The sequence below is a fragment of the Calidris pugnax genome, unplaced genomic scaffold (assembly GCF_001431845.1).
Source record: "Calidris pugnax isolate Ruff unplaced genomic scaffold, ASM143184v1 scaffold63, whole genome shotgun sequence".
Classification (NCBI taxonomy): domain Eukaryota; kingdom Metazoa; phylum Chordata; class Aves; order Charadriiformes; family Scolopacidae; genus Calidris; species Calidris pugnax.
Genome location: NW_015090852.1, coordinates 8,337,055 through 8,363,278, shown reverse-complemented (window position 1 = coordinate 8,363,278; position 26,224 = coordinate 8,337,055). Strand labels below are relative to the sequence as shown.

The 26,224-nt window shown below is 36.7% G+C and overlaps 1 protein-coding gene across 3 annotated transcripts in view; it reads right to left on the bottom strand.

Moving 5' to 3' along the window:
- Positions 1 to 26,224, bottom strand: part of CAMSAP2 (calmodulin regulated spectrin associated protein family member 2) — a 97,479-nt gene that overhangs the window by 8,156 nt on the left and 63,099 nt on the right. For 2 of the 3 annotated variants that reach the window (XM_014943444.1, XM_014943445.1), the window contains exons 1-9: positions 23,416 to 23,746; positions 20,151 to 20,290; positions 11,218 to 11,311; positions 9,974 to 10,067; positions 6,256 to 6,326; positions 5,693 to 5,762; positions 2,658 to 4,869; positions 1,474 to 1,610; positions 718 to 938 (exon numbers count right to left, since the gene is read on the bottom strand). In XM_014943444.1, the coding sequence (XP_014798930.1) occupies positions 718 to 938; positions 1,474 to 1,610; positions 2,658 to 4,869; positions 5,693 to 5,762; positions 6,256 to 6,326; positions 9,974 to 10,067; positions 11,218 to 11,311; positions 20,151 to 20,270 (3,019 nt within the window). In that variant the 5' untranslated portion in view covers positions 20,271 to 20,290; positions 23,416 to 23,746. Of the gene's footprint in view, positions 1 to 717; positions 939 to 1,473; positions 1,611 to 2,657; positions 4,870 to 5,692; positions 5,763 to 6,255; positions 6,327 to 9,973; positions 10,068 to 11,217; positions 11,312 to 20,150; positions 20,291 to 23,415; positions 23,747 to 26,224 lie in introns of those variants that run through there. The other variant, XM_014943446.1, reaches the window with a different exon arrangement.

The following is a 26,224-nucleotide window of genomic DNA, read 5'->3' as shown; positions in this document are numbered from 1 at the left end:
AGCTTGGGATGGATTCTTGGAAGGTGTTAAGGGAACACTTTAAATTCCACGGGAAGATGGAGGGAAGCAGCTAGAGAAGATGCAGCAGAATACCAAGGACATATGGTGCTGTAACAAAAAGGATCACTGAACAGTCTGGTTAATTTTTCTAATTGTAAATTGGCAATACTTCTTCCAATCGTTACTACAGTTATGTGATATCTAAAAGAATGCTAAGTTGCTCCACATGATTAGTGTTGCTGTGTTAACAACTATACATGCAGTAGGTAGGTGAGCAAAATAGAAAAGCCCATGAAATATAAAAGTAACTTTTTATTTTAACTTTGTCTGTATGAAGTGGGAGTTTAAGTGCTCTCACCTCATAATCACCATTTTACTTATCAACCTCTTATCTCCCAACTTTTATTCATTCATTCTACAGGTGCAAGAAGATTCATGAAGAATACCTGGGTGTGTATGAAACTTGCAACACAGGTTGGTGCTTCCCCTGGGTTTTCATAGAGTTAACCTTTTTGTTTGTTGATATATATGCACGCATGCATAGCAGGTAAGTGACATTCACCTTTTCATTTCTATTGGCAAATTTTGCTTTCCATTTTGGTCACGTGCAGCTTCAATTTAGCACAAGACACTGATAAATGCATGTGCTGGTTAGTACCAAAAACAAGCTGGTGTTTTAGCATGAACAGACTCCTTTTCCACACAAACATTTGTTACCTGGTGGACCTTTGATTGGCGTCTTAGGTGATTCAATATGATCTCTATGAATAGATTTTGGACGTGGCTTTTTTTGTTTGATTGAGAGGGAACGTGGCTTTATGACAGTATCCATATCTTCCATAAGCTTTAGTTGTTTTCTTCTCATATATTCCTGCTTAATGAACTCTCGCCGTGCTCGTTCATCCTCCTTTTTCTGACGTTCTTCTTCTGTCTTGCGTCTACAAAAATTATCAAATAAATTCAGGAGTAGAACCTTTCCAAATTAACATTTTTAGCTAGCACAGTGAGGACAACACAGGCATCAGATTTTTTTGAACTTCAGAGTTCTCAGACATCAGAAAGACGAACTTGCTTTTTTTACAATTTTCAGACACTTTAAACTTTTTGGGATACTGTTACTAGTAAAATCAAAGCCATGTTTATGAGGGAGCATTGTGCATTTGTGCAGAAAGAAGCCCAGAGTGATAGGCTCTCCCTCAGAATATAAAGTGCAGGGCAGGGTAGCACTCTGAGGAGCTTCACTCAGGCCAGCAGGGCTCATACATTGAATCTGAGCTAGAGACTGATGCCACCTGCTGATTTTGCAGGACCAGCTGCCATGTGTCCTCAGCTGGGCTCTTCAGCACATCTGGCTCTAGGATTAAATAGCGTGGATATTAAGATGCAATTGACATAGAAGTTACACTTTTAACTTAACCAGACATTTTTACATTCACTGTTACTGATCATTTGAGTCAAGACATGTAGTTTTACCTTGTCTCTTCCTTCTTATGCTCTAGTTCCGCTTCCAGCTGCTGCTTTCGAAGCAGAGTCTCTCTTTCCCTTCTCAAACGCTTCTCCAACAACGCTGCTCGTTTCATTGCCATATCATTTTCTGCCTTTTGGTCATCCTAGCAGCAACAGTGTTTGAAGGAAAATGACCCAAAAAATATTAAGATCTCTGAATTCAGCAACTGATTTTTGCCAAGTCATTAGACGCTTAATTCTGTACACTGGGTTGCTATATCCTAACAGTATTTGAAATAAGTTTATTTAAGAAGATTCTTCTTAAGACTATTAAAAACTTTTCATAAAGGAATTTTTCCTTCCTAAGTCAAACATAAAATTCAACACTGATGTAAGAAAACTTGCTAAGTAAAATATTTTAGTTTAGAGTCAAATCCCACACTGCATAAACTTCTGTATTCAGCTTCAGAAGATTCCATGTGTATGGAGATGCAAGTAATTTATCACAAAAAGCAGTAACTGTGCAGCATTTAAAGTAACTTCTGCTGATTGAGACAGGTTTTTTGTTAGAACTGAGGAATGCTTCCAGACAAACAAGGTACATCTCAGATACATGATACAAGATTTTGGGGTATTCCAAGATGGAAATTCAAAATCTTGATGGCTTTCAGTGTCTAGACAACAGGGATTGCTCCCAAATACCAACTTCAAAAGGGAGTCTCGGGAAGACTGTATTTCCTTAGCCAGCCAAGAGAGGAAAAAGGGGTTTCCAAAGTGCAACTCACAGACATTCAACATTTAAAAAAAACAACCCAACACAGGCTGTTATGTACTTTAAAAACTTTTAATTAAATTTGGGAGCTGGTTAGGGAAGGATGAGATGTGAGCATGTTTAATTAAGGTGACCAAAGCTTATGTTAGAAATAACCCTATATTCAGCATACATGATCCTCACCAAAAACTCCAAGCACTCTTCTACAACTATGAATGGGAAGGGATACTCTGGCATGCTCACAACTGCAGTATGGTAGCATCTCACCACTCTCACGATGCCAAATTAATCATCAAGTGCAAAAGATACGCTTCTACATTTAGAGTTGCAGAACCATCTGCTTTGTCTGCAAGTTATCACTGAAATCCATATCTGAACTATGAAGTTTCCTTTCAAATGAAGCTTAATAGCAGACAAACACATCCACTAGTTCTCTTACCTTGAAAAAGAATCCACAACACACTTTCTGGTCATCCTCAAATTGTTCTCTATCACTCTCACCTTCGTATTTCTCAACAGACACTTCATTTTTTTCTGGCGGCTTCAAATCTGATAGGGAGACTTCAATTAAGTTAGCTGTTTTGGGAGCTGGTGCTGGTAAAATAGGTTGGGTTAGCTGATCTTCATTTGGAGTGAGGCAGACAGTTTCTGTGATAGGCTGAGATAATACTTCAGAAACATTAGATTCAATAGGCTTAATCTCCTTTTCCTCCAACTTCTGTTCACACTGTTTCAGCAATTTTGGTCCTTCTTCTTTTGCTACCTCTTCTGTAGGCTTCACTTCCTTCAAAAGGTTTCCCTTTACCTGAGGTTCACCTACATGTTCACCATCATCTCCAAAGCAAACAAATGACCTAGTTTGAATGGGAACCTGACTTGGAGAAAATCTCCTCAAACGGGGAAGACTATCCACAGACCGTGGGGCAGTCAAGGTACGATTTAGAGGTGTTATTTTCAGTTCATTTGGCCTAGGAGTCCTTTGCATTTTAATGTGAAAAGAGGCATTCTTCCTGTTGGAAGACTGTGGGGACTGATGTGTAGAGCGAGGAGATTCTTGAGAGAAAGGTGCAACAGGAGATGGAGCTCCCATTTGCCTTGATGAAGGCTTAAAGTCCCGAATCTGCTTCTGAGGAGAAGGCTGAGGAGGAGAAATAACCCAAGCCTGTTGCTCTCTCATCTGCATCAACATCTCTTGTTGAAGGGACAGACGTTGCATTTCTTGTTGTAGAAAGTGTAGGGAAGAGTTGAGTTTTTCAATAGATTTTGTATATTCTAAGATATCTCCTTCACTAAAATTTTCTTCTGAGGGACTTGCTAAATTCCATTGCTTTTCAGCATCCATAGAAGTAGCAGGAGATTTTAACCATTTGCTGTGAGAATTTTCAGGGTTTTCTTTTAGCAATTCGGAAGTCTTACTAGTTTGCTCATCTGATTTTTCAGTTTCTTTTTCTTTCAACCGATTAGTGTCAGTGAATACCTTCTCATCTTCAGCTCCTGCTGCCTCTTCTCGGAGAGGTGATACTCCGTCGCCTTTCTTTTTCACAACATTAAGAAAGGCTGTTCTTCCCATTTTCTGCCGCTGCTTTGTGAATGCAGCTTCAACTTTCTTCTTCTGTGCTTCAATGGCTCGCCTCTTCTCCTCTAGCTTCATCCTAAGATGTACCATTTCGGAAGCCAGTAACTGTGTAGTGTCTCTTCCTTGAGGAACAGATGCCTCCTCGGGAATATGAGTCCAAGCAACCACATGAGGGATATTCAGCTCAGAACCTTCTGGTGTGGTTTTCTGAGAACTGCTTCCACTGCTTCTACTATCTGTGTGATTCAACTTCCTGAATTTCTGCTCTGCAAAGCTAGTCATTTTAACCCCCGAACTTGAAGAAGCACTGCTGCCTGCCTGTGATTTAGTACTTACTGAGCTGGGACAGGGACTTAATTGATCTCTGTGATTGCCAGCTCGCATCTCATAATCTTGGAGAAATTTAGATGGTTCTTCCATGTCAGAGTCCATGCTTACAGTATAATCTCTCAAAGAAGAATCCTCATCCATCGTCTCTGGAATATCTTCTGAAGGGACGTGTATTCCGGTATCTACTTCTGTATTGTCCGTCACGGGACTTAGAGCACCTTTTGTGTCTGTAATTATATCAGGGGTAGACTGATTTGGTTTTATGTTTGAATTCAAGATGCTCATTTCCTGATTGTGAAGAAAGAATCCATTTGTAATTTGGTCTGATTGGGTAACTCTGGGAGATCTTTCAGTGTCATGAATTATCTGTAAAGCCTCTTCAATGGTTGGTGTCTCAATCTGATTGCCAAAATCATCCAGAACTGCCCTGTTTTGCAGAGCTCCATTTGGAAACCTGTAGCGGCCGCTCTCATTGGCATTTTTTTGATTTGTGCGAAGAGATTGACTTGTCTTTGTCTCTTTATGAACTATCGTGTCCTTTTCCTCTTCAATATCTTGATTTTCCTCTTCTCCGTTTACTGGTTTGAAGGACAGATTTTTTCTAATATGTTTGGGCACGCGGTTGATGTTTACTGTAAGGCCTTCATTGCTCACAGATCTGGTCATTCCTCTGTTTGGAGCAGGTACTGGAATGCTTTTTTCTTTGTCAAAAGAGATGTCAAATGAAACTCCGTGCAATGATGACCTGATAGAGATTAGAATAAAGGAAATAACTGAGCAAGTCATGATTAATAATAATGAAATAGTCATATTCAGTCATTCTGTTTTAAAATTATTTTAAGATTGTAGAATTAAAGGCATTGTTAAGTGTACTGTATTTTGCCTAGCTTCAAACATAATATAATATATAAATATACATACATAAATACTTCTATTTAATAAAGAGATATAGATATAATAAATGAAAAATGCACATAAAAAGAGAATATAAAAACATTTTCTTCAGACAGCCAACACTTTTTATTATGTTGGAATCAATTCTGTGCATTTTAGGAATACCAGAATTGCCACAGTAGATCAGAAGGAAGGTGTGAAGAGACACAATTTATACTTACTGAATGACCCACCACTATAACTCTTACCATTTTAACTTTAGTTTACACCCTGCAGATTAAGAGTTTATAATCAAAATCAAGACATTCTACCTGACTATTCTTGCTACCAACAAAATAATACAAGTTTAAATACTGAGCTCATTAGCCATTTTACTCTTACCACTTTGAGTTGATTGAAATGAATGAATGTGAACATATTTGATGCCAATAATTCAAATATCTAAAATATAACTCATTTCGATATACAAAATAGATTATTTATTTCTGATTTTTTTTTTTCCTGATTTCAGAGTTCTTAGTCCATAATATAGTTTCTCTCTCTATTTTTGCATGTTGCTTACAAGAATTCCTGTTACAGGATTCTGAAAATCCAAACCACAACGAAACACTTATTACTATTTATGACCAATAAACAATAATTTTTTAACCAAGTCCTACAGTAAGACTACTTACCTTTTTTCTTTGGGCCACGTCCCTACATGCCCATCTACATAAGACATTGATGACGACCTTCTGATGACTCCTAAATGAAATTAAAATAGAACCCAAGGTAACTGCTATGAAAAATTATTTTAACATCACCTTTTGTTGCTTTAGCAAATTAGTTTGCTTCACTACTTAGAACACTTAAATGGCAAAAAAGAAGTAGTGGTTTTATATTGAGAATACAAGTAGCCCAAATGAGTCGATTTCATCCTGAATACATATTATACACCTCATGCCTCAAAGAATTTACTATTGAGTAAAATATACTACAAATATGTGTTGTAAGCCACATTCCACAGAATCAAAACAGAAGTAAAATTTAAAAATATACACGATATAAAAGGTACAAACCCAAACTTCCCATTTGTACATTTTATAAATTACAGGACCTATTCATTCGCCTTTCGTGCAAAGCTCTACCAGTCATTTCTGCATAAATAATGTTTGAATAAATATAAGCAAGACAGCAATTTACTCAGAAGACAACACTTTTGTCTCATTGCCTCTTCCACCCGTTTGTAAATTGTTACCTGGAACAGATGAATAAGGCTGCTGGGGTGTATGCAGGTGGTGAGATGGCTTATAAGTTGGACTTTCCAATCTACAAAGCAAGAGACATAACCTTAGAAGTAATACATCAAAAAGCGACATTACAAAAGGGCAACCAGACCTCATGTCCTGGGCCAACACAAAAACAGATTTCTTTTTTGTGACAGGGAAGAAAGTGAGGTGTGATTATCTTTTTGAAATATTAAATTATTAACTAAAAAGAGAACACTGTTATTACCCTTAATTGGCCTAATGCAGAGAAGTCAGCAAGTCAAAAATTCAAAAAGGTTTTTCTCTTACACAAATGGCCACAGAGCGGTGTTAGTTTTGTTAACATACTTGTCTCCTGATTTTTTTTCATGTAAATGTCATCACTGGAAGGTTCTCATTTTTAGGTTTGATTTTAGGAAAAGAACCAAACATAAATATGAACAAAGGCAGTTCCTACTGCCTCAAAACTGAGTGACTGCAGCTGATATCACCTACTTTTTATGCATCCCTTTTCAGTTGCTTAGTCTGAAACTTCTACTTTGTGTCTGGACTGCAATATGCACTAGAACTGGATAAAGGAGATTTTGTGATAAACATGATTTAATAAACACAAAAAATACATTCACTACATTTTTTTACAAAGATTTCATCCATTTCTCCTTACAACAGATACTTTTTTTTTTTGGTTCATAGAGAAGGACTGTAATAGACTAGCTGTGTTAATTCAGAAAAGCATTACCATAATTCAGTGTGTTTTGGTCAAGGTGCTTCTTCATGATCAGAACAAAGACACATGCATAAAGAAGCATGCATTTGTATGTAAAACTTCTGAAGAAGCCAGACTTCAAAAACACGCTGGATTAAATCCTTTCATGTTTTGAATTTTGTTCACTAAGCTGAAGCGCACAATCCCAAACTCCCTTTTTTCAATCAGTAATTTTCAAAATACTTGTCTAGTGCTTTTATAAACAGTATGTTGTAGAAATGTGTTTAAATAATATTTCTGGGAAGGATACTCACCTCAATTTATTAAAAATATTGTTGTTTTACAATCTACTTTTGTAGCATCTTTCATAAGTATTTATTAACTATTTAAAATAGGTTCTCAAATTCCTAATTTTTTTGTATTAATAACACTACACACTAGCTCCATGACATATCTGTTTTAAATAGCATTTGAGATTTCTGTGAAAATTGAAAAACCAGAGATACAATCTCTGTAAGTTATCTTAAAAGAAAAGCATGCTTTCAAAATTTCATCCAGCAGCCTATGAAAATTTGCTACCACAAAAAAAAAAATCTATTTTCCACAAAGAAAAAAACATCTTCCCTCAAGAAAAGACTGATTTTGGCACCATAACTGTGATTCCATGGCAACCTCAGCTATCGTAACTGCTCGCCGCCACAGTCCCACTCCCTCTGTGCTGGCTCTGGCTCCATCCAATCCTCTGAGTCATTTCAACAAGCTGAGCCAACACAAAAACAGTCACTTTTTCCAACTGGTTTAGATTTTTCCATCTTTGTGCACTGAAATGACAATGTCCAACTCTCCAGGGATTTAAAGGGGGCGAGAACATGCAGTCTGGACAAGGAGGAAGGCAGGACCCTGACATGCTGCAGTCAGGTCTGTTCTGCCAGGGAACCTGCAGCCTGTCTGTTAGATCCCTACCATCTCACATATTCTGCCAGGGAACCTGCAGCCTGTCTGTTACATTCCTACCATCTCACATAACGTCTTAGCCCCTCCTTTGTCCTACAGTGCAGTGAAGTATCATCAAATTGGATGAAATACACTGGTTTATGAGGAAAGATATAACTCTCTCTGTTACTCATGGATTGCTCTCCTAGTACTCCCACACAAATCCACATCTGTCACTTGGACGGACACTAGAACAGTGTTGTGATGAGCCAGTACAACACGCAGTCCCCACCCATCAGGGATTTACAATGATTTTACTCTATCTCTGAACATGTCTCAGGAAACATAAGCAATGTTACACAACACATTGGTGGCCACTTACAGACTTAATAGTTAAATTTGGAATGCTAATGGCACTGAGAAACATTAAAACTTCTGTTAAATGTTTATGAATTTAAATTCAGATGCTTATCGTAAAACTTCCAATCAGTCCTCTTCAGTTTAGAAGCCAAAACCACATGCACAGACAAAATGTACACATTTAGAAAAAAGTAGATTTATTTGAATGAAAAAAATACTATGTTACTGACAGAATTTGTCAGTACAGCTTCAGCTGTGGAGACTTTTTTTTAAATTTTTTTTTTTTTTTTACACAGTCATCAAGGCTACAGATAAACTTCTCCTGAGTTGTTGCCCACTATTCATATACTAACTATGTTTGAAGAAAATCTTCCCCACAGTGATCACTACAGCACAAGAGTAAGTATGACATGGAATTCTGCTTCTTTAGTTTAATTTGGTTTTAAGTGTAACTGACATATGATTTACTATCTTCACATAACTTCTAAAAGATAAATCACTGAAGTTTTGTTCATGAAGGGCTCTAGAAGGGGGACATCAGGTTAGAAGCCGCGTGCCAATAGTGATTTTTACTGCAAACCTTTCTTAGTTCTGTAGGACAGTTGTAGTTACAAGCCCTTTGTTGGACTGCCTGCAGTGGCTTTGCAAGGTGCAAATGGCCTTGGGAACCCCTGTTCCAAAAGATACATGCAAAACTACCATTTCTTGTTCCCCTGGTTTATATGCTCAGTTTACACTAAAATAACTTCATTGTCTACAAGGGAAACACTTCAGATATACACAGGAAAGAGAGATTCGGAAACATAGCATTTAATGATAGTAAGAAATAATACTCCCTGATTAAAGTCAGCATAGATTCCTAAATACTAAAAAAGAAAACCAAATCTCAAAACCAACCAAACACCTCCCACCCTTGAAAGCCCCATCCAAAAACAACAGAAAAGGCCAAATAGGATTAGTTGGGTTGGCAACTAACAACTTGTGGAATATCCAATTCAAATGCTAATTTTATCCTTTTCTTCTCTGCCAGTTCAGACACAACCAATAAACCTTTGCCCCTAAATTATAAATATAATGCTACGCTACTCCTCATCCACCATGTCCAGATCAGATCTGTAGGCCACCTTTAGCCTCTCAAGAGAAAGATTAAAAAGGAGGCCTAATGTGCAATTTCTTCCTCTTACCAAATGTATGATCAGCTGAAGAACACAAGGAACACAGGATATTTTTATATTGCTTCCAAAGCTGTAACAGTTATACTAAAAATAATATTTCACATATATTTAAAAAAAAATTACAAATAATGCAAAACATTTAATAAAACTGTTAGCTTTTCATTCTTGATGTTCGTAAGACTTGGGAAGTTCATCACAGCCTAAATGTTTATTTTTACCTATTTGACTTTCATGGTACTTAAGTAACATAGTCAGACCAAACTAAACCCATCATTCAGTAGTTTACTTGCTCTTATCCTAGTTTACTTTCTTTACCATTTTTGGAAAATTTGCTGTGAATTCTGGAAAAGTAGCTCTTTCAGATCAGACTAAGTCAGTAGTGGGTTCTTCCATAAAATTCTACAGATTATATTTGATCTATCAATCCTTGAGCACTGCAAAAAGGCAACAAAACTAAATAACCTCCCCCCCACCATGTTTAATTTTGAATGGAAGGAAGATCGTGAAACAGTACTAGTGATTCTCCAACACTACCTGGCTACGAAGTCAGAACCAGACGGGCCATCCACATAATTTCTTCTGTTAGCATTCAAGCCGTGAGCAGAAGCTGCATCTTTTGCAGGTTCAGCTGCCAGAAATAACAAAGCTCAAATTATTACAGAATCATAGAATCATAGAATTGTCTAGGTTGGAAGGGACCTTAAAGATCATCTAGTCCAACCATCACTATAGTTCAGTATTCAGTTCAAATCCATAGTAGAAAAGCTCTCTGAAATCATCTGAAGCAATGATTTCCAAAAATTCAAAGAATTTTCATTGGTTCCATTATTTAGATTAAATCCCTGTCACTTCCTTTCAGCTTTACGTCATCCAAAGTTCCCATATCAGCACTAATTAAGGCAATGGAGAATGACAAAAATGACTAAAAAAGGCAAGGGAAGAAATAATAAAGAGAAAAAAAAAAAGAAAAAGAGCCACCAAATCAAAAGCAAGCAATCTTTTTAGCAAAAAATGAATATTTTTCTCCTAGAAGAAATTTTTCTGATAAAACCTTTCCCCCCCCAAACATTTCAACTGACCTTCCAGCTAGAAAATTGTATTTTGGTGATATTCTAAAATAGTTAACAATATTTAAAAGATTTAAATCCGATTTGTATGAACTATAAAGCATATAAATGAAAAAAGGGATAAAAGCCACACAATGAAAGTCTCTTCCTAGCTTCTAGAGGGATAATCACAGCACTACTGTAGGAATGTTTAAGTTACTGTGACTCTGTACTCATTAACTGATCTCTAGATCTACCTGAGAGGTGGTTTTTTAAATTTGAGAATTTACTGATAGAAGACACTGCATTTGCACTCAACTACAAAATGCAAATGTACAATTAACTATCTGTCCACTTGACCCAGATTTATGTTCCTTTCTCTTGGTATCTTCTCAGCAATACGAGCTCTTCAGGCTAAATTCTGTTCCCTGCTCCTTATTATGTTTGTAATCCCTGCATGGGCATAAATGGATTCTAAGCTTGTTTAGGTCAGGAAAATTTGCATGTGATTATACCACAACAATTTAAATGAGTTTTTGGTAATAAGACAACAAAATCTAATTATGATTTATGAGATGAGATGAAGATTAACACAAGGAAAGAGTACTTTGCTCCTTCTTTAAGGGGATTGTACACTGCCAAATCCTGTTAACTAAAATATTCACTGTATTTGTGAACACAATGGCAATCTGTGCACACACATACTAAAAACCCGATCCTTAATATAATTACCTTGGGGATGCACAACAACACGAGGTTGTACAAATGATGGCTTCACCACTTCAAACCACCAGAACAACTCTGCCATGAACACCATGTAGTTGCTCTACAAAAAAAGCAAACAAACAAAAAAGAGGAATTAATTTATGCCAAAACATAAACTTGTAAATGAATAGATTAAGCAGCATTTAGGACATGCCTCTGCATTCCATCCAGTTTACAATCTCTTCTCTACTGATTTCTTAGAAAATGAGATCAGGAAGACCAATCTGTAGCACCAATATCTAAGACACGTAACTTGACCAGATTGTAACCGTTTGGGTTGAAATGTTTCATAATAAGCATATGCTCAGGCCTGATGTCTTGCCAGCAGGGCAGAGAAGTACAGGATAGTTGGAAAATGATGCTTGTCAAATAGATTAGCTATTTCCATAACAAAGAATAGTGAAAAGCCCATTATTCTGCAAGGCTAGGCCATACAATTTTCAGAGCTTTTTAACATGAAAAACTCTGGTAGCCCTTAGTTTCAGTGTAGGAACTTTGATTCTGATTTAGGCTTTTGTGTCAAGTATGTGCTTTTTGCCACATTTGTGAAGATCCACCCAGATTTACAAGTCTTTCATGCAAAACAAAAACCAGCAGCAGCCTTTGTTCAATGCAGGTTAGAACAAGAAGGTTTTACCTCCAAAGGTTTATGCACACTTAACATGTTCATGTATCTCCCTACTGTATTTTCCCATTATGCTGCTATGAAACACACAAGTGTGGCAGCCATCAGATTTAACACAAGGGGAAAAACAAGTGAAAAGGAAGAAACAACTGGTGATATAAACAACAACAACAACAAAAATCAATAGAAAAACCAGGCAGAAGCAGTAGCAGCAATTTTTGCTGCAAGAGTCTATAATAAGGAGTGCCAAAAGACCAGGAGTTTTGTTGACTGCGAAGGGCGAAGAGTTCAGAGGCCAAATGACCACGAACCAAAGCTGCACATCCATATGGTTGGGTGCTGCTCCCTCTCCAGAAATACCAACTGCATGAGATCAGGGGGCACCCAGGCCTGAGCTGGCACAAGCGGGTGCACAGACTCCTGTCACCCCTCTTACCAAGTCTGGAAACGTAAACAACGCAAACCTCTACTGACACACTGAACTGGGAAACCATCATTAAACAACTTTTTAGAACAGTTTGTTTAAAAAAAAAGTCTTTCTGCAACAAAACCCAATAATGTCTAGCTAATAACACTTACAAAAGCAACTGCCCCCTTAATCACCTTTTTCGTGTCATTAGAACTACACTCTATGTATTTTCATTTAACATTTCATACAGCTTAAATGGGAAAATATAAATTAACAAACATTGGTTTAATTTCTACAAACTGACAACAACATCAAGAGCATTTGCAACTTATAAAGTTGGAACCCAGAAATATATTTCCATGTGATCTTTTTTAAAAATAAATTTTTCTTAACATTTGGTCCTATAAAACATTCTGTACTTGAAAAAATTAGCATTTTCATACTAAAATATCAGATGGTCTCTCTTTTATTTTTCTTTGATAATGAAATTAAGTGAAAATAGTCTCTCAGGGAACGTGCAAATTTATTTATTTGCTTCAGAGAAGAGTTTCAAAGGGAAAGCAACGTCGCTTCTGAGGCTTACGGTAACACACAGAAATCAGAGCTGATTCAGAAAAAAGTAAATAATTACCTATTATTTTTTTTTTAATCTTTCTTTCAAACAAAGATAGGGGAAAATCTGCTTACAAACAAAGGATGTTAGTTGAGTACATATTGTTACATGGTACAGGTCATAATTTTTAAACTTATTCACAAGAAAACCCATGGCTTGCCCTTGGCTTCTCTACCTGCTTTGGCCTTTGCCATTGCCAAACTGTTGGGGGACACAGGACAAGGTGCCCAAGGGGACCTTTGGTTTGATCAAAGACAGCTGTTACTTAGTTTCCTAGAATGGAGTCTAGCTCATGTCTCATCATGTCTAGGACTGAAGACGATTAAAAGTTTGGCATTATAGATATTAAAAAAGCAATCGTTATATACATGAAAGATTCTCATTAGCAGAACATGGGACTTTTTTTCTAATTTCCAGCCCTTTGTTAGCAATAAGGCCTTCCTTTGTCTCCAAAAAAAGACTTGCTGCAGATTAAGAATTGTATTTGGGCTCCTTAAATAAACGCACATAGTCTTTAAAAATTAGCTTAAACTTACTAATAGTTTACTCATTCAATTTCACAGAACTCTGCAGAAAAGAGACCTAAACAGATCAACATACATGTTATTGCTTTTCTGAAGGATTTTTGAGGAGTGAGGGTTATTTAATATCAGCTAACAATCTGCAGAGTTATGAGAGTACAGCAAATGACATTTAACTGTCAGTTCTTCAACAAAAATCAAATTCCGAGAAACTAAAACCAGTGGTACAAGGTTTCCAGTTTAACTTTTTCTTTGTCCAAAAAAAATTTTTTCTAGTTGATTCAAGCATACATGGCTGTGAAGTCTAAGCCAATTCACCAGCTAGAGCAGGAAAATCTAAGTAGAAAGATGAAGCAGGAGCAAAGAGAACTGGAGGGACCCATTAAGTTTCCAGTGCACAACAACGTAAATAGGCAAGATTGCTCACATTCAGTGTTTAACTGTATATTTGAGCACACCTGGTGCATGCCCAGAGGCTGTATCCAGACTATGTGAGACTTCCATTTAAGACTTCTTTTGACAGATTCACTGTTTTCAGTTCCTCAAAAGTGAAATTCCATTGTTGCATTAATTTTGTTGCCTTAAAAATGCATACCTCAAATCTTTTGAGTATGAGCAAATGTTTGACAAAAATTCTAAACAAAATATCAGTTTGTTTCAGAAACAACCCACAGGCATTAGGGGTAAGCACATCTTTTTAAAATAAACCAAAATTTACAACAAAACTGCTTATTATTAAGTGAGATAGCCAAAATTCTGTGTCAGTTTATTTTTCCAAAAATCACCAAAGGATTATTTACTAAAGTAAAACTGTTGGCTGCAGAACTTGCTTAGAACTGAGTCTACTTGATGTTTTATGGTGATGCATCATGATAGAAACTGCATTTTCTCACAATTTATTTTTAGTCAGAAAGGGATGTTAATAATAATGATCAACGGGGAAGACTGATGATATGTAACTTAATTTTTTGGAAAAAACTAACTGTGGGTCTGTAATAATCCTGCTACCCAGGGCTAGAAAGAAACGTAGGTATTTCCACAGATTTTGCCTTGATTATGCCAATAAAAGTTGTAGTAGCTCATCACATGATTATCACATGCACTTATACACAAAAATATTCAGAAGCATTTTAACAGTACTAAAAAAATAACTAAGCTCTGAGCACTTCAGACTGGCTAAAACCACTGAACGGCAGATGGCAGACTTGCAGCTTCACAGATGCTTTTATTTGCTGAGTGCTCTGATTTCATTTTTTCACTTTGATATTTGCAGATTGTTCATTAGTTGCATGCAGTCAGCTGTTCTACTGGTTACATTTCACCTATTGTATCTTCTGGCACTGTACAATAAAAATCCTTCTGTTTTAACAGATTTTGGAAGGTCATCTTTTGGAATAAAAAAATTTCTCATTTTCTGAGTATAAAATGTAAAGTCGTTTCTTGCTTCTGTTTCACAAAGGGAGATATAAGATAGCTTGTTTTATAAAATTTTATAATAAAAAATATTTTCTTTAATATTTTTATTTCCCTTCCACAATTTTATAAACACAATTAATTTTTAAATCAAATTAACTAACAAAAATAGTATGTTTAATCTTGCCACTTAAATTATATCCTTCTAATATTTATAGGTTTTAGATCTGCATCTTTATACAATAACAACTACAAGGTCATATACACAAATAATTTGTAAACAGGCTTGAATCCAAGCTGCCATAGATGCCTTTAGTAATTTTCTCAAAATGAGCATAAAAATACATGAAGCACATTAAACTCTCTGTTCAGAAGGCCAGCAGAGTAAGTTACCTCAAACGCAAATCCATAGCTTTTATGTTATAAAAGTGCCAACAGAAATGCATCAAGACTGAAGAGAATTGGCATGTTTTAAACTCTCTGGAGAAGGCCAAATTACATTTCTCTGTATGATCCATGCCCTACCAGTTTGTCCCATCTCCTGCCACAGGTTAATAAATACCACAACAACTCAAGTTGAAAACTCCAGTATATCTTGTTTCAGACCAGAACAAAGAAGTGGGAAAACTGGCTGATTAACATCAGTGAAAGCAAACCACGCTGCTTCCCTTTAAATAACATCAGGAACATTTGGTCCCTCTCAGGAGAGAAATCTTCTCTTAAAGAACTGTTCCCTGGTTGAATCTTCCTTTTCACTCCTGATCCTGAATCCTTTTAAACGAGAAAGATGGGAATCAAATTCCTGGAGTGACTCCCACCACACATACCCACCACACGAACCTAAGTGCCTCACCAAACACCGCCAGCTGCTCTCCCAGGTCCCCCAGGAGTCCATATGGACGCTGGCAGGGACTTCAACTGCAAATTCAGGCTTGGGTTAGCAGCCTGATCCGCAGTGGCTGTTTTCATTGAGATAGGAGGGAAAGCTCTACAACACTTGTGGACATCGCATAGACCTTAATTTCTAGGGTTTCTCTACGTGACGTATCTGAACACTATTTTCCACATCTCAGAGGACGTGGTGCTGATTATAGCTTCTGCTTACGTTGTCTGCAAAGTCACCATCGACATTACATCAGAAAGTGTGAGTATTCAAAACTGCTCACGTGCAAATAAATATTTTTAGTATAAAACGATCCTTTAGATATTGTATTCTCCTGTTCAACTTAGCAGTTATTTTATCTGCCTGCTCTGGCTAGTAATTAAGTGCAAAAATAAGGTACCTATTCCATGTGCTTAGTTGTGATTCTGCACAGTTAAGAGTCTGGCCCACATTTAGGTCAGAGGAACACCCTTCACAGATAAGAGACAGCAATCATCTCTCAGATTTGCTTCGTTTCACTTTCAGAAAGATCTCATTCCAAATACACGTGCCTTCTGCGTGCGTTTTGGTGAACGGACTCCACAGAAAACAGCAGCCAAAGAGGAGCAGCATCCAAGCTGAGGGGCAGCACGTGAAAGACTCCCAAGAACCGAGAGGCTGCAGAGACTTGTGGCCCCGTTGCATTCCCAAGAACCCACACGCTCAGGAACAGCAGGACTGGGCCAGATCTGCATGAGGCCACCAGCACACACTAGTGTCAACAACAGGTTGTGTAAGCCTAACCACACCCACGAGGGCAGGAGCAGACAAGAAGTACGTGATTATATGTATATACACACCTGAAGAGACCAGTGACCCCTTGAGAGACTTTCTGGAGAGCTTCCCAAAAGCCAGTGGTGGGCAATATGAACCTCAGCTTCTGGGAGGCCAGTGGGTTGGCCTCCAACCCAGTAAAAACAACTGAGTGAGCGTGTGTGTGAACTGTGTGAGCAAATGAATGTACTGTGTGAATAGTTATCTTACTAATAAACAAGTCATTCTATTAAAAATAGCAGTTGAATCAATAAAAGGTGTTCTAATGTTGGTTGTGATACATGTTTCAAAAAAACCCGACCCCACATGTTTTTGAAAGCTCAGATAAAGGAACACATACAAAAGACAATAATTAACTGCGTGTCAGTTGATTCAATACCAAGTTCCTATGTGAGCTCTCAAATCACGGTAAACACCAAATGATTCAAGCTGTCTGTCAGCACCCTCAGACAATTAACCTCAGAAATGACCTGTTCTTAGGTCTGAACCCTATAATTCTACAAGAATAAACTGGCAGCGAATAATCTAAAAATATCAAGAATATAACCAAATATGACCAAAAATCTCTTTTAGAAATACTTTCAGAATATATATCTCACATGATAAATGGGACATGGAAGACACGTTTTTTTTCTTTCTATTCAGGGACCATACGTGTCCCTTACAACATCTTATGTTGCAGTGGTGACCAACTGTTGGGCCAAAGCAATAAAGAAGTTTTTTCTGTTCTGCAAGGTGGTTTGTGCTTCCTGTGACAGCGCTTCATGCAAGTTCTTCTGTTTCTACAGACTTGTTCTTTGGATAGACAGAATATACTTGTGTCAAGACACAATAAAGCAGATCTTTCAGTTCTATGTCATTTCCCAAATACAGGTGAAGAACAAGAAATTTAAAAAAAGAAAATCTTGTCTCAGGATAAAACTACTTACAGGAGAAGGGAAGTGGGAGGATCAGAGCAAAAAAGCAATCTGCGCAACTAAAGAGAGATCCAAGATTCTCTATTCTTTCCTCTTGTTAAATATGCAAGGAAGATTCAGAAAATATTGTGATTATTTTTATGTAATCTCTCTGTACTTGTGTTTGCCTGTCTCAAAGGAAAACAACCAGGAACCAGTATGGTCCCTTGGTGGGGCCTCAAGCATCCATGGAATGTATTCAAATATTTTCTTCTTTAATATCAATAGCCCTGACTTAGTAAACATCTCATGAAGAACTTCATAAACGTATTTTTCTTAGAAGAAGAGAAATGGGCAAGTGAGGAGCAATGAAACTTACTTTCTTCTTCTTTTGATTATGACACATTAAAGCTGTCTAGAAAGCCAGACAAAGCCTATTTCTCCTCTGTGCTAAAACAGAACTAAGCCAACAGTTTCATCTGCTCCAAAATCTGAGAGCCTATATCAAATATTCTGGATGCTTGTTAAGTGAAATTTAAATCTTTGTTTCTGTGCATTTTGATGGGAAAACCAAAATTGGGCACAACCCCCTTGGTCAAGTCCTTCACTAATTTCTGTATCATAGACTATCTACAGCCTACCTTGATTTAACAGAACAGGATGGTGCAGTGTACCCAGTAAAGAATGTAAGGAATGCACTTCCTGCTTGATCACTTTAGAAGAAAGGCTCTGCTCCTTTCCTTCTGAAGGACCAGCATGCAGTCAGGACACCTAGTGTAATGTCTAGGACCACACGAGGCACAGCACTGTCACTCCAAAAACTCAGCTTTAATTTTTTTCTTGAGGTTCTTCCAGTAATATATCAGCAGTTTGGTTCTTTTTATTCTTTCTGTCACCACTGAATGCAACAGACTTTTAACCAAAAGCATAGTGCCACCTACTGTGCACTATGAGTCACCCTAAAAACAAAGAGAAATTTCTGCTGATTGTTAACAAAGACACCTGAAACAAAGACACATGGTTCTATAAATCCTAAAACTTGGTACTATATGAATTTTGTACACTGAGATAATGGTGACTTCTACTAGCCAGTTTAATTCAACGTTTAATATTTAAAATATACATTATAAAAGTTTTTTTCAAAGCGATAATAAAAAATCTTTGGAGAATATGTAGAATATGTACATTTATTAAAACTCACTTTAATCAGATGCACTGGAAGACTAAGAAAGAGCTCCTTTAACTGTGAATTTATTTTGAAAGCAAATTAATTCTTAACACTGGAAAAACAGAGTTTATAGGACTAGCCAAAGTTTCCATGCCAAGTTTTAGAAGAGAAACTTGGCAGCCTTTCTTTGTAGCATTTACATCTAAATAAGTATCCACACCACAGCAACTTGTAAAAACATGATCACAAAAGGGCCTTCTCAGTGCTAGAAATACTCTAAATCTTTGAAAGAAATCTAAATCCCCTCTACAAGCAGTGTTCAGAAACAGTAAAATTAGGAAGTCTTTAGTGTTTTAGAAGTGTAAAGTCTGATGCATTTGGATATTGACAAAATATTTAATATAGTTACTTTTTTAAAATTGAAGCTTCATAGTGCATGCTGCCTTGAGAAATCACTCAAACCAGTACTATAAAAAATGGCAGTATTGTCACAAATTAAACCAAAGAATAATTAATTCAATTTATTCCACGTAAGCAGAGAGAAACGATCAAAAGGCAGTGAAGGAGTCCTACTCAAGATCACTGAGTATGGCTGTAGGAAAAAAAAAAAAGTAGTTGGGAAACTACAGGCAAGAGAGACTGCAACACAGCAGTGTTTTTACAAGTAGGTAGGGTAGATCACTGTATTTGAAATTTAAAAAGACCAAAAGCTGATTGAAAGCAGTCACTACGCAACTTTGCATATACAAAATAAAGCAGCAACAGCTAAGCAGTCTAGACTTACAGAGCCTGGTCCTACTGCCCTTACTCACCCTGGCAGCTTGTTATTTATTTGAAAAGGATTGGGTTCAACCCTACAGGAGACAACAAAGCTGTATTCAGGCTCTGGCCTCTCTGACTCAGCTTGTGAGGCTGCTGTAAAGATCATAAAAGCAGTGAAATGACCCAGATATTTAGAAACCAATTACATCCCATCTGCAATGGATATGCTGACTCCATAAAAATAATATTTCATTCCCTAAAGGCAGGCCAACAAGAATCTTAAGCAAATGAAGTTTTATATAGAAGAAAGTCGAAGAGAAACACCAGAATGAAAAATTAAAGCTACAATTAGGCAAGAAATAATTTGATTACTCCTATTCTTTCCACACAGGCTTAAAAAAATGATAGAGTAAGCAAAACTTCTTCCCCTTCTAAAAGAGCAGAATGTTAGAATGACTGAAAACATTTGATTTCTCATTCAAACAATGTATTTGTTGGAATTGTATTCCTGCTTGTGTTCCGGGCGTAAAACCACTAGATTTTTCAATCTAATTAATTCTGAAGTTTATACTTTTACAAAAGTGAAAAATCCTTAAGGCCTAAGGAAATTACTAGAACAACATAACTGCCAGAAGGGTATGTGCTGCTGAAATCTGCGTGCTGCATACTGTACCACAAGAGACAGAACACGCTTTTTCATACAGCCATATAGCAGTAGACCAAAAAATACCAAATATATCATTAGCAAAACAGCCCTGAGGATGCTGCTTGCATTTTTATGTATTTTTATTTTTTACCTTTATTGAAGAAGCTGCATAGAGCATATCCTCAAGACTGAAATGGCAACACTGGTTAAGGTATTCCTGACAAAATTCTTGAATCAACTGTAGATTATACAGGCTGTCAGCCAAAGACATTGTCTCTTTCAAACAAATATCTAAAAAGGAAGAATAGAAGCAAAAATTAGATATAGTTACAGATTTACAAAGAACAGCTTTTTGCTTTGCTGGATTCTGGAGCATTTTCTGGATAAATTCAGACTTGATTTTTTCTTTTTTCAGGAGGCTCTTATTTTTCTATTTCAGAAACTTAAGAAAACACAACTCTATGTTTTATCTTTGCAGTTTCAGATCTTTAGACATTTTTCTGAACCTGTATTATGTTTTTTCAGTATTGATAAGGTGGAGCATTTCAACAAAAGGCAAAACAGAAAAAAACCCAACTCCTGCTATTTCCATATAATGTATTATGTTTTTTCAGTATTGATAAGGTGGGTTTTTTTCTGCTTTGCCTTTTGTTGAAATGCTCCAACTCCTTCTATTTCCATATAATAAAAAAAACATATTTAATCACTAATTAGATTTTTTCATTATATTTTCTATACAGCAATGGCAGTAGGAAATGTGTGCTTTTTTACAAGGTTCTCCATATATACTAGTTCCTTTGCGTAGGGATCTGAGTACATTTTGATGCTATTAACCCTGAATCTTCCCCAAAAACCAGCACCAGTTTAGTCTTATGTATTTTTTTTTGTGGATTTAGATGTTTGAGATGAGATTTTACAAGGATCTGAAGCCTCTGACCATCAAATTATCACTGTCTGAAAGTGCTATTTAAAGACAAAGAAGTGATAACAGTGATGGTTATAGTGTTCTCTGAATGCTGTTCCCACTCAGGTAACCTGCTGTTTTCTTTTTATGTCTGCTTCTTGGAAAATTAAGTAGCAGTAGAAAGGTTTTTTTCCTAGAAAAAAAACCCAAACCAACCAGTCCTTGTAAAAAGGAGGACTAAAAAAAAATTAAATATACTTCCTGAGCACACATCAGATTTTCTTCCTGAAGCAACAACATATGACAGACCTTCACACAAAAATGTTTGACTGAACTGTCCAAAATGGGATTAAATTTAGTAACACAAAATGCCAAGTCATGCATTTGGATATAATAATATTCTAATGTGTTTCACTAATTTAAAGTGATAGAGTAGGAAGCTACTGTATATTAGCCATTGTAAAGTGAAGATGTTTTTGAGCTTTCAGCACCATGCAGCTATGAAAAAAAAGCAAACATAATGCTAAAATGTATCAGAAAATTTATTTTAAGTAATGACACAGAAGCACTATACAAAGTGGCAGTGAGATGCCAGGCTGGATTTCTGTGTACAACTACAACCATCCATATTCAAGACAGATGAACCGAAACTGGACTTAGTTGCAGGTGAAAACTATTGAGGATGAGAACGAGGATGGAAATTCACTTCAGAAGAAGAGACTGAAAAGGCTGAGTTGAGTAGCCGGGCAAAACAAGAAAAAGAAAATATATCAAAAAGGTAGGCTTCAGATTAGGAGAAGCTATTCAAGCCAAAGGGCACTGCTGGAAAAACAACAAAGGCACGTAGACAGGCTACAAGCACATTTAGCTAGAAAACAAGAATAAGATTTAAAACCATGTGAAAAACAGAGCACTGCAACAGTATGTAAGAAGAGTATAGATTTTAAAAAAGCTAGACAGTTTTAAAATAAAATATGATAAATTCATGAAAGGGATTATGTAATTTCATACAATAGCCAAGTTCTTGACTCACTGACATAGGGAGCACTTTCTAGTCCTGTATTCCTTGAAGGAAACCTAGATTTGAAAGTTAAATGAAGTCTTAATGAGAAGAAACAATCTATTTCAGACTACAGAGAAGTCTAGATTAATGTTGGGTTTTGTTGTTAATGCATTTTTAAGCAATTTTGCATATGCTTTTTTGTTACTTGCCTTCTTCAGTACCAATACAGAACTAAATCTCAGTGAAATTTAACTTGCATCAAAAATTACATTTAAAGACAGGGAGGATGGGCAAAGTCTTTTAAGGTGCTTCTAGTCGCTTCAGAGTACCTTTGAATTCACTTCTGAGACAATGACATGCATATTTATATATCTTTAGGGAAGATGATGTCAGGACACCTAACAAGAGCATTAAAACTAGAGTTCCAAAGATGACATGTGCCTTGTCTTGTTTAAAGTCAGATCCTGGAGGAATCTGCTGGTAAATACGTATGTGGTCATGCAAGGTATACATGATCTTTCGGACTGTCTGCATTTTCAGCCATGCTAAAACACTAAGAAGGAACCAGGTGTCACCCACGTTCAACACAGCCAAGTCTTAACTCTTCCCTAATGGCATTAAATAGTATATATTTGGCTGCAACATTTACGTAAATTGAAAGTTGTATTTTTCAAAATTCCCAAGCTGAAGAAGAATGGTGAATGCACGCCATGCATCTTAGCGTCTTTCATCTTCAACGCCTACTGTGCTGGAAGCTTCCTATAAAGTGGTTGTGCAGATGAATTCCAGATTTCAGTCTTTAGCAAGTTTTATACCCTTGTTCATATTCCTGGATTTCTCAGGATGCTTCTGTGTAAGTGTTCCCACGACTTCAAAGGTATCATGGACATAACGCAGGCAGAAAATGATGGGTGTTACCTGCCAAAATGTTTTATAACTACATGAGCCTCTTCATTGCCAAGAGGAAGATATGACTTTAACCAGGCCACTGAGCAAAGGAACAATATAAAGCTGCTCATCATCACAGACAATTGCTATTATAGAACAGCATGACACCAATACACTCTACGTTATATATTTTTGTTTACTTTATAAATGATCAGGTGAACTAAAAGCCCAGAACACAGAGCAACTTTTTGCCATGCAGTGCAAGTATGCAGAGCTTGACTAATTCTAACCTCTTTCACGTTTTGTATCTATAACTGCTCAGATTCACCAGAAAGCACTTACGCAGCTTCAAGAATACAATTTTTCCAGCCAAAACGCACGTATGTTGCCACAGTCAGATTAGTAATAATATACCTTACTATGTTCATATTAGTGTGATAGGTTCTTTTTATTTAAATGTAAAAAGAAATAGGCACAAAGTTAGTATTAAACCCACCATACTCAAATTATGCCTGTTTTATATCATAGTTAAGCACTTTCCTTCACACAGTTATCCAACACAGACATTTCAATTTTTGCAGACATATATATTTACAATCCAAAGAGACATGTTAGACATACCCTCCAGTTTAACAATATCTGGACAGTAGAAATGGATCAGGGCTGCCAGAGCACAACCATCTGTACCATCTTTCAGCAGATTCTCCACCAATGGAATGCAGGGCAGCTGCTTAAGCAATGTTTGCTCCTTCCTGTAACGAGCCTACAATATGGAATGAAGAAATTTAGAGAGACACAGGTTCTGAAACATACGAAGAAACAGATTCATACTGTAGGTTTTACACTCTGTTAGTGAAAAAGGAGTGTTCAGTAAATAGCTGAATATTCTCAATGTTAAATTTCTTAAAATTATTCACCTTATGCCCTATTTTGAATGGCATAAATAATATCTAAGAGAAAAGGAACCTACAATGCTAATATTGAGCCTTTCCTTCAAAGCTACCAAATTTTTATGATCTCCATATAGCACGCTGAATTAAATAACATATACCCTAATTAACATTCAACACTCATTGTTATACAATCTGAAATGATCTGTGTGTAAACACAAAGAGACAAACCCGCAGCTGGTGTAACTTCAGTTTACTGGCAAGTCAAATGACTCCGTGAGGACTAGTGTCAACAACAGGTTGTGTAAGCCTAACCACACCCACGAGGGCAGGAGCAGACAAGAAGTACGTGATTATATGTATATACACACCTGAAGAGACCAGTGACCCCTTGAGAGACTTTCTGGAGAGCTTCCCAAAAGCCAGTGGTGGGCAATATGAACCTCAGCTTCTGGGAGGCCAGTGGGTTGGCCTCCAACCCAGTAAAAACAACTGAGTGAGCGTGTGTGTGAACTGTGTGAGCAAATGAATGTACTGTGTGAATAGTTATCTTACTAATAAACAAGTCATTCTATTAAAAATAGCAGTTGAATCAATAAAAGGTGTTCTAATGTTGGTTGTGATACATGTTTCAAAAAAACCCGACCCCACATGTTTTTGAAAGCTCAGATAAAGGAACACATACAAAAGACAATAATTAACTGCGTGTCAGTTGATTCAATACCAAGTTCCTATGTGAGCTCTCAAATCACGGTAAACACCAAATGATTCAAGCTGTCTGTCAGCACCCTCAGACAATTAACCTCAGAAATGACCTGTTCTTAGGTCTGAACCCTATAATTCTACAAGAATAAACTGGCAGCGAATAATCTAAAAATATCAAGAATATAACCAAATATGACCAAAAATCTCTTTTAGAAATACTTTCAGAATATATATCTCACATGATAAATGGGACATGGAAGACACGTTTTTTTTCTTTCTATTCAGGGACCATACGTGTCCCTTACAACATCTTATGTTGCAGTGGTGACCAACTGTTGGGCCAAAGCAATAAAGAAGTTTTTTCTGTTCTGCAAGGTGGTTTGTGCTTCCTGTGACAGCGCTTCATGCAAGTTCTTCTGTTTCTACAGACTTGTTCTTTGGATAGACAGAATATACTTGTGTCAAGACACAATAAAGCAGATCTTTCAGTTCTATGTCATTTCCCAAATACAGGTGAAGAACAAGAAATTTAAAAAAAGAAAATCTTGTCTCAGGATAAAACTACTTACAGGAGAAGGGAAGTGGGAGGATCAGAGCAAAAAAGCAATCTGCGCAACTAAAGAGAGATCCAAGATTCTCTATTCTTTCCTCTTGTTAAATATGCAAGGAAGATTCAGAAAATATTGTGATTATTTTTATGTAATCTCTCTGTACTTGTGTTTGCCTGTCTCAAAGGAAAACAACCAGGAACCAGTATGGTCCCTTGGTGGTGCCTCAAGCATCCATGGAATGTATTCAAATATTTTCTTCTTTAATATCAATAGCCCTGACTTAGTAAACATCTCATGAAGAACTTCATAAACGTATTTTTCTTAGAAGAAGAGAAATGGGCAAGTGAGGAGCAATGAAACTTACTTTCTTCTTCTTTTGATTATGACACATTAAAGCTGTCTAGAAAGCCAGACAAAGCCTATTTCTCCTCTGTGCTAAAACAGAACTAAGCCAACAGTTTCATCTGCTCCAAAATCTGAGAGCCTATATCAAATATTCTGGATGCTTGTTAAGTGAAATTTAAATCTTTGTTTCTGTGCATTTTGATGGGAAAACCAAAATTGGGCACAACCCCCTTGGTCAAGTCCTTCACTAATTTCTGTATCATAGACTATCTACAGCCTACCTTGATTTAACAGAACAGGATGGTGCAGTGTACCCAGTAAAGAATGTAAGGAATGCACTTCCTGCTTGATCACTTTAGAAGAAAGGCTCTGCTCCTTTCCTTCTGAAGGACCAGCATGCAGTCAGGACACCTAGTGTAATGTCTAGGACCACACGAGGCACAGCACTGTCACTCCAAAAACTCAGCTTTAATTTTTTTCTTGAGGTTCTTCCAGTAATATATCAGCAGTTTGGTTCTTTTTATTCTTTCTGTCACCACTGAATGCAACAGACTTTTAACCAAAAGCATAGTGCCACCTACTGTGCACTATGAGTCACCCTAAAAACAAAGAGAAATTTCTGCTGATTGTTAACAAAGACACCTGAAACAAAGACACATGGTTCTATAAATCCTAAAACTTGGTACTATATGAATTTTGTACACTGAGATAATGGTGACTTCTACTAGCCAGTTTAATTCAACGTTTAATATTTAAAATATACATTATAAAAGTTTTTTTCAAAGCGATAATAAAAAATCTTTGGAGAATATGTAGAATATGTACATTTATTAAAACTCACTTTAATCAGATGCACTGGAAGACTAAGAAAGAGCTCCTTTAACTGTGAATTTATTTTGAAAGCAAATTAATTCTTAACACTGGAAAAACAGAGTTTAT